The sequence below is a fragment of the Geospiza fortis genome, unplaced genomic scaffold (genome assembly GCF_000277835.1).
Source record: "Geospiza fortis unplaced genomic scaffold, GeoFor_1.0 scaffold8, whole genome shotgun sequence".
Classification (NCBI taxonomy): domain Eukaryota; kingdom Metazoa; phylum Chordata; class Aves; order Passeriformes; family Thraupidae; genus Geospiza; species Geospiza fortis.
The window spans coordinates 1,575,313-1,584,403 of NW_005054414.1; the positions used below are offsets into that span (position 1 = coordinate 1,575,313).

Genomic DNA, 9,091 nt, shown 5'->3' on the forward strand with positions numbered 1-9,091 from the left:
AAAGGTTAGATTGCTGTTTTGCTTTTGCCCTGGATCAAAGACTTTGTATTTTGATAGCCGGACTGAACATGCAGGACTTCTTTTCTCATGTGGGTTTATTCCTACAGAGGTTTATGATGAAGATAACAAAGCAAGACCCATGGATTGGACTCTATAAAAGAAATGAAGAGTTCTTCTGGGTAAATGGAAAAGCGTTAGACAATGAACTGTAAGTTTCTGTGGAGGGGTTTTGCTGGTGATATTTGATTATAGGGGAGTAAGAAAAATAATACAGATCTTGTGACTTGTAGGAAATCTCTGTTACTATGTTGAAGGGATGGAGAGGGTATGGAATGCAATGAAGATTTCACATGGCATTGTTAAAGCTGTGGCAGATGAAGGCTAGGGGACGAGTTTGTGATGTTGAGCAGCAACACGAGGCAGGCTGATGGTAACAGACATTAGAGAAAGTGAAACCAAGAGACACAAAAGCAATGGGAGGAAGGGAATTGGGGGAGGAAGGGAAGATTAACAGTAACACGAATTCCTCATCATAGAATATATTTTGAAACAATACAAACCTGCATGTGAGCTGTGTGAGGTTAATAGCAAAGGGATTTGGGAGACTGCTAAGACATGTTTTCATTTTTATAGAATGTTCCTCAGAAAGAGGCTGCTGGAGGGAAAGGAAGATGTGAATATATGTTGCATGAGCTGCTCTGTGGCCAGAGCCCTGTGTTCTGTGCCAGCGGTGCCAGGTGTGGGGCACTTTGTTCCTCTCCCTGGCAGCTGTCCCATCTCCTCAGAGGCTGCTGCAGCTCATCCTGGAGCAGCTGCTGGCAGGAGTTGGCACAATTACCATTGATAGGCATAAGCAAGATTTCACAAGTCTGAAATTACCTTAAAAAGTGGAAAATTTAAATACTTTTAAGTCTGTGACACTACTGGTGATGTGTGACTATATTCACTTCATCCCCAAGCCCTGAAGGCTTGATCTGACAAAGGCATTTAATGTGAGATGTGAGGAACATGTGGGCACCTCAAGTTGAAAACTGCAGTCCTTCCCACTCTTTTATCCCCTGTCTGCAGTACAAACATCCACTGATGCTTTCATTTTCAGTGAGCTTCTTCCCATTCTTAGACTTCTGCCTCACTGCTTGCCTCAAACTGCCCCTCCTGAAGGGGAGGGCAAACACCTTGATATCTAAGCTCAGGTGTCACTACACTGGTGGGGATTTGTCCCTTGGCTTTTCCAGAGACCATTCCAGTTTGCTTGGCCTATCCATAGAGCTTTATAGCCCTTTGTTTGAAAACACAGTTGCTGAAGGAGTCCCTTACCTCTTATGTAGGGACACCTACAGTGTGGAAACTGAGGTTTGCTTCTTGTTCCCCCACCCCCTTAACCATGGTGCCTGTTGGGTTCTGAGGAAGGGAGAAATTAGAAATTAGAGATGCATTTCCTTCACAGCTTCTGCTGGAACCTTTGAACTGGATAGGAGGATGTGGAGGTGCAAGGTGGTGGTGCCCATCTTGATGGCACAGCATCCCTGAGAAAGGCAAACCTAAGTTTCAGTCTTTGCTCCAAGGGTGTGTTTCACATTAAGTGACCACTAAACAAGATGCAGGAGTACTACAAGTCCTGGATTTTGTATTCTGGGCATGAGATACCATTAAGAAAAGATAATCTCCATGGTGTTCTCTTCAAGGCACAAAACATCATCCTCCTCTGGTGCCTTGCCTGAGATAAATCAGGCTTTATTCAAAGAAAATTCAAAGAGAGCCTGAGATGCTCATAGCTGCCTTTGCTCTATTGCAATATTTGATTGTGGATGTCCAAGTAATCCTGTCTTCCCTTCTCCCTGACAGATTTGAAGTAAAAGGCTCTGGCAGCTGTGCCTATCTGGAGTCCAAAGGAGTCTCAGCCTCAGGATGTTATTTAACCAGGAAATGGGTCTGTAGCTTGAATATCAACTCAGCAAGATAAAGATGGACAAAGCCACCACCCCTGACTCTCAGAGCTCTGATATGATGCCTACACAGGCCATGCCTACACTTTGGGACCTGGGAATGGGTTCCCAGCTCCTACCCAGAGGTGAATGACTTTTCTGGTAGCCAGAATTCTCCACCCATGGAGGAAAGCTTTAAAGATACCATTTTAAAGGGTCTCTTCAGCATATTGATAAGTCATTTCCTTGCCCCATTTTTCCAGCTACTGCCCAGCTGTATTTTATTTTTGCTGTGGCATCAGTATTTCCTCCATTTACTCTTCTCTTGTAGGAGCAGCTGCTCTTTCTTTCCCCTTTTGGGTGTGCAGTTGGAGGTTTTTGTTCTGCTTTTCCTTTTGCCAGGCTCTGTGTGCATGGGTGGTGGAGTGGGTCTGTCTGTCTGGAGAGCTGCCAGTGCCTCGTGGATACAGGGCAATGCAGAAGTGAACACTGTTGTTTTAGACAGGACCACAGCAAATTCCTTTCTTTCCATTTGATGGGATGTACCTTGCATTGTATTCCACGTTTTGTTAATGTTACGTTACATTAATTTTGTTAAATTCTGGTGATAACACTGTCAAGCTGATTTATATAGCTGCACTGCACCTGAAGTTATCCCAGCAACACTTTCTTTGGCCAAAAAAATGGTCACAGTAGATAAGAATATTTATTTACCTGAGCATCTGCACTGATGGGGGGGAGAAGAGTTGGAACTGGAGGAGTGATAGTGAAGCTGCAGGCATTAATGTGTAAATGTAGGACTAGTCCTTCAGTCCAAGGAGGCAAAATCAGGAGAAGGGAATGAGAAAATTTACAGCAAGGGATATTTCTCTGTGTTTCCCTTATGCCCTGTGCCTGTCATGGTGTGAGGCTTGTGAGCAAGGGGACATTTCCAGATGGACAGTCAGTGTTTCCTGGTGTAGGTGACATTTTCAGCAGCAGCCTCCAGTGCTCTTGGATTGCTGGGAGCCTGAACAGAATTAGGGCACAATCCCTCTGATTGTCTGAGTCCCACACGTGTCTAGGAGGTTGTCCAAAGATTAAGAGTGTCATTTGATCCAGAGGAAGTAAATTTGCCTGAAAGGAATATAACTGTGAAGTTTCCAGGGAAGGAAGAATGGGAAGTTCACCCTCATTATTTTCTGTGACAGAAGGACTTGACTGTAGCAGGACCATACACATGGATACTGTCAACAGCTTGTGCCTTTCAGATGTTTATTTAAATATAATCATTAATTTTGCTGGATTACACTTTTCTTAATTGCTTGTATTCTTTATAGGCATAGTAACAGGACTCTACAGTATTAAAAGCCTAATTATCTATTTATTTATATGTTGGGGGGAAGGTGTTATTCTGCAATGTTTTTACATTAACCTGATTCTGAAGAATATGGTATGTGCAATAGTCCTGAAAAGATACTTAATAACTATCTTTACAGAGCCCCTGAATTACAGTGGTTTGTATCTTAATATTGAGATATTAAAAATATTTTTCCTCTTAGGCACCATTTTGGTGAAAAAAAAAATCTGAAGCGAAGTAAAATATTCATGTTTTGAACATGAAAAAATCTTTAATCGTAATGTTGGGGCTGACATGAAGCAGAATATTTGATCCAAAAAAGAATGCTTTTCCCTTTTTAACACCTCATAATGAGTCACACTTTTAACAAAAGGTTAAAAAGTGAAAGCTCTTCTGGAATCTGACTCCTCAGGGATGCTATGAACTTCCTTGGTGATGTTAAGAAAAGAAGAGTGAAGCTGCAAACTCTGCCAGCGTGCTTTACTCAGAGTGGAGTTTGATGAAGTACTTCAATGGTAATTTCTTTTTCTTTTTTCTTTTAAATAAGTGACTGCTTAAATTGTAGGTAAGAACTTCAGTAAGGCCCTGCAAAAACTTTTTTAATTACATGAATAATAGCAAGAAGGCTCAAATTGTGGATGTTTCATGAATATTGTTAAAACCTAAACACCACAACTAATTTGAGAGAATCCAGCATGCAGGAGTTTGTTTTTCTTGTAAAATTCAGCATGAATCAAGATCTGCCAGAAAACCAGCAATTGTCAACTCCACTGCATGGAGAAGGGTGTGCTGTGAGTACCCTGAAGTGAAAATTTCTCAGCAGTCAGAAAGTCTCTCTCTATAAAGCATATATTATATAGGTATAGATGATGATCTTACTCATTTCAAACTTTTTCTTTGCTTCTCTGTCTAGCATGAACAAACCAATCCTCTTCCCCTCACGTGCTGTGCTGAGTTTGGGGGATTTTTGTTCTTTCCTCTTACATAACAGCAGTTTCTCATGAGTCTTGAGGTGCTGATGCTGCATTCTGCGTGAAAAATCTGTGCTGGGATTTTGTTGTTGTTGTTGTTTGAAGGGAAGTCCCTGAGGGTACAGTTCACTTTTTAATCTGCAGCCCTAAAGTGCTGCACATTAACCCTCCCCAGGCATACACAGGTATGAAAAAACATCTCTGAGAAACTGCAGCTGCCTTTATTTGTGTGCATCACAGCAAAGATGAGGTAAAGGCTCACCATCTCAAAAGACATGTTAGACTTGTTTCTCTTTCTCATTGCTGCAAGGACTTAAATTCCAGTTGGTGCCATTTTTGTTAGAGTAGCACCTTCAATTCATGACATTTCTTCATTTTTGTCAAACATGGGAAACTAATAAAGGCACTAGGTCAGATTGCTCTTAGCATTTTTGTGTTCTAGACCCAGAAATACCATTTATTCAGACACTTCAATGCCTAAGTAATGCATTTACTGAGTGCACTCCCAGGCATTAATTTCACCAGTCTTTGGCTTTGGTACCTCATCGTACCATAACTGTGGAATTTACAATGTAAAGGGACAAAACATAGGTGGAGAAAGCTTATCAACTTTATCTCCTTGCACTGCAATGTTGTCTTACAGCCCAAGCCCCTTCCCTAGTTAATCTCTTCAGATTCCAAGGCTCAGCAGCAGAAGAGGATGGGAGCAATCAGCACATTAACCACAAGTGTTAGAAGTCACTCCATGTCTGCTCTGCTGTCCACACCCAGTAGCTGTGCAGCAGCTTTGAATAAGACACTGTCCAATAAATGCATTTTTTCCCAGCCCTCAAGTGACTTCTGTGACTCACAATTAGACCCCAAGGGAAAAAAAAACCACAAAACCCCAAGCCCACAAACTTCAGCAAACACTAAATCCTGAAACCCAAATAAGAAGTCCTCAGCTCAGCAGCTGCTTGCAGGCAGGGGTGACAGCAGAGGACCCAGCACACCTTTCATGCCCCACAGGGGCCACAATTCCTGTACATCACACTGTTTATGTGCACAGTGCTCCTCCCCATGAGTATCTCTTCTGCTCTGACCCTTCCTGAGGCAGCTGCTGCCAAAATCTGTCTGTGTGAAGGCTCAGCACCCTAGAATCCTCGTGTGCCAGCTTGCAGCCCTGTTGCAGGACCTGTCTTCTGACTTCTTAGGGAGCACAGCACAGCAAAGTGCAAGTTTCCCTGCAAGTCTGATGAAAATTATTTACATCACAAGTTGGTTTGTCTGTAAAATGGGTCTTCTGATGAGAAGCTCTGCCTGCTGTCTGGAAATGTGGCTCAGAGCACCAGCAAAGTTGCATTCTTCTTACAGATCCACTCCTTTAAGGTCTGGCAGTTATCTGCCTGGATCACGTTTTTCCTTCTGTAAACAGCACAGTTCTTGTCAGCCTCATTGCTTTTTAGAGCTGTCCTGCTGAGAGACCAAAAGGAATGCAATGAGTTGCTGTGTTTAAACTCAGCACTGCTTAAAAATCCTGGTGGTGCTCTGGATGAGGGGGTGGATGATGCCCACTTGACCACCCCCTTGAAGCGCAGCAGCTGTGCAGAGGTGCAGGGACTGCTGGCTTCTGAGGGATGGATGCTTGGCATTATTAGTGTTACAAGGATAAGGATCCTCCTCATGCAGCCACAGTGCTGAAGAAAGCTGCAGAGATCCCAGCCAATGCTATGTGGTGACAGGCATCACCTTCAACAGAGGCAGGCAGCTCATGGTCTGCAAAGTGACAGAGTTTGTTGGCAGAGATTTCAGCAGAAGTGTGTAATAATATCTCTGCATTAATAAATATATGAGCTGTGCCTGTGGTTAGTCCTGGAGGCAGGAATCAGTTTCCCAAAGTGCCCAGCAGGAACCTGTTGACCTGGAACTGGCCATGAAATGGACACTGAATAGGTACCTGAGGCTGCAGGCTTAGATCTGTGCTTTGGGTAATTAGCTCAGATTCAGAATTGTATTTCCAAGCAGGGATACCACACTTTGCTTTCTCCAAAGATATCCTCCCCCCAAAAATCATCACCTCTTTTCTTTTACTCTGTGATCTTCCACTGAACTCCATGTTTTCTCCACTTCTTCAGTGTCCAAGCCAATCCAGATATATTTGGTGTCTTTGTCTTTGTTGTCTATAAATTCCTGTGGAATGATTAGAAGGATGTTACATGACAGAAGAGCTGTCCTGCTGTGCCCAGGTCATGCTCCTGCCTCATGCACAGCTTTTATTTCCTCTTGAAGAGCAAGGGCAGGGATGCAGCCATGGCAGAGCAGCCCCTTACATCAGCCCACACACACAACCAGCCTCCTTTCTTCCCAGAGCCAAGCAGTGGAAAGTCCCCAGCATTTCCTCTTCCCAGTCAAAGCTACTCTGGCTTCCACACTTGGCACCTCTTGTGCTTCTCCTCTTCAGCTCTGCTCTGCTGACTTTCCCAAACCCAGGTCCTGGGCAGGGAGACTCAGATCCCTTCCCTGATGGGGCTCTTGCTTGTCTATGTGTACTCTTAACATCCAGGCCATTTTCTCTTGGAGAAATGTTTGGCTGAGGCCTGTCACTGCTGTAAGACTCACCATCTCAATTTCATCCTCAATGACAAGCAGCTGGGATTTCCTGGCCAGGCAGTTTTTCTGGCTGTCCTCCCAGCTCCTGGCCTCCTCGGAGAAGAAGTAACATCTGCCCCTGTGCAGCTGCCAGCCAGGGGGACACAGCTCACACGTTGTCCCTGTGGGTGGACAGGGGGAATATTTAGCTCCTGCAATGGATGGAATTCCTCCCCCTGTTTATGAACCATTGTCTGGAAAGTGTTCTCCAGGACAAGAGGAGGATATATGGCATTTCTGACAGCAGCTCCTGGCAGATAGAAATGTAATGAAAATACGGAAACTTTATATCAACAGAGCAGCAAGACTATCGTGATTAAAACGTTAGTTTAGATTTTGTTACCACTGCTCTGCAGGAGCACCATGCTTCCTGAGTTCCCATAAACTACAGGGTGTCATAGAAATGGGAACAGAGACAACAGAACTGTGCACACCACACATCCTCTCTGCTGGAAAGGAGTAACATGCCTCACCCTGTCCATCTTCACACAGCTCCTCCATGAGCTGTTTCAGGAGTGCTGCTGAGACAGTCCCCTCTGAAGAAATGTCACTGCTGGTGCTGTTCAGACCATAGTGGGGCAAACTTCCTGATTTTCCTGCTCTGCCCTTCAAAACTGGAACAGCCCAAAGTTAAAAAAATTAAAAAAAAAAAAAAAGAGAAAGAGGTCATGGTTAACAACAAGGATAAGGAAATGCAGTCTTTGTACCCAGAGCTGGACTGTGAATGTGAGGATGTCTCTGTGTACATTGCCTGGTACAGACACAGTTAGGAGCAAACTCAGTGAGTAAAGCTCAGTGAGCAAAGCCCTCCTGAGAAGATGTTCATGGAATGGCCTGGCTTGGAAAGACTTTAAAGATCATTTCATTCCAAAACCCTCCTGCCATAGGTAGGGACACCTCCCACTATCCCAGGATGCTCAGAGCCCCATCCAGCCTGGCTTTGGACACTTCCAGGGATGGGACAGCCACAGGTTCTTTTGGCACCCTGTACCAGGGCTTCAGCACCCTCACAGGGAACAATTTCTTCCTCATATCCAATCTAAACCTGCTCTCTGTCAGTGTGAAGCCATTCCCCCCTGTCCTGTCACTCCAGGCCCTTGTCAAGACTCTCTAATTTCCTGTATTTGTGTACAAGTTGACACCTTTCAGTGTGACACTAAGGGAATTTTTTTCTCAGCTCTTTCAGAGGTTTAACCATGTCTGCAATGAAGGGGTGAAGCAGGAGGCAGGATCTACTCACACTGCTTGGCTTGTATGGCCACGACTCCCAGCAGGACGAGCACGAGGACTGCCAGGACCAGCGCCACATAGAACCAGGCTGAGCTCCTGTGCCAGCAGCCTGCAGGGAGGCAGGAGGAACAGCAGCTTAAGGTCCTGCCACTCTTAAACTTAACACTGGAGAAACAACAGAGAAATCATCTGCCTAAAATCAGTCTGCTGTCAGGAGGATGCAGTAGCATTTAACTTATTAAAAATCTGCATCCATTTTGCACATGTGGAAGTGAAATCAAAATGTTTTGTCACATACAGCAAGTGATTGTCAACCATTAAGAATTTGCCTTTTCTCCTTTGATTTATTTTTCTCAAACGTTGCCTCCTCCCACCTACCCACACACACCCTGCAGGACCTTGCAGAGCAATTCAGGGAAAGTATCAAGGATGGGCTGTGGTGTCAGGGACAGGCTGTGGTGTCTGTCAGGGATGGGCTGAGGTGTCAGGGATGGTCTGTGGTGTCTGTAAGGGATGGGCTGAGGTGTCAGGGATGGGATGAGGTGTCAGGCATGGTTGTGGTGTCAGCGATGGGCTGTGGGGTGTTCCTCCTCTCTGCTCCCAGGCGTTACTGTTCCTGTCCTGCAGTGCAACTTCCCTAAATGCACAGGAAAAAAAGCCCCATACTGACACCCCCTGGCACGGCACAGGGAAGTGCATCAAACCAAGCATCTCTCCAGCTGTTTGTCATTGGTCCTGTGACACAGGGAAACACTCAGGAAATCACCCGAGGAGATTTGGGGTTAAGGTGCCAGTGCCACAAGACACAGATGTGCACCGTCATAACCTCTGTTTCCCTGACCTTGCCTGCATAAGAAGAGCAACTGCTCCATCCTCTGGCTGCCTTACCCATCTGGTATGAGGTTCCCAGTACAGGGAGGGTGACAATCACCAGGCACTAATGGCACATAGAGACCTGGGCATTACCCTGCTTCCAAAGCCAAATGCATCCCTGGGAC

The 9,091-nt window shown here is 45.0% G+C and overlaps 2 protein-coding genes across 2 annotated transcripts in view; one reads left to right on the plus strand and one right to left on the minus strand.

Moving 5' to 3' along the window:
- Nucleotides 1–3,213, plus strand: part of LOC115948480 (C-type lectin domain family 2 member L-like) — an 11,461-nt gene extending 8,248 nt beyond the window's left edge. The window contains exons 4-5 of the mRNA XM_031061442.1: nt 108–208; nt 1,846–3,213. Of these exons, the coding sequence (XP_030917302.1) occupies nt 108–208; nt 1,846–1,963 (219 nt within the window). The 3' untranslated portion in view covers nt 1,964–3,213. The remainder of the gene's footprint in view (nt 1–107; nt 209–1,845) is intronic.
- Nucleotides 3,214–5,223: 2,010 nt separating this feature from the next.
- LOC102039264 (killer cell lectin-like receptor subfamily F member 1) overlaps nt 5,224–9,091 on the minus strand; it is a 37,289-nt gene continuing 33,421 nt past the window's right edge. The window contains 5 exon segments of the mRNA XM_031061443.1: nt 5,224–5,687; nt 6,292–6,404; nt 6,834–6,985; nt 7,337–7,477; nt 8,104–8,202. Coding sequence (XP_030917303.1) covers nt 5,555–5,687; nt 6,292–6,404; nt 6,834–6,985; nt 7,337–7,477; nt 8,104–8,202 — 638 coding nt within the window. The 3' untranslated portion in view covers nt 5,224–5,554.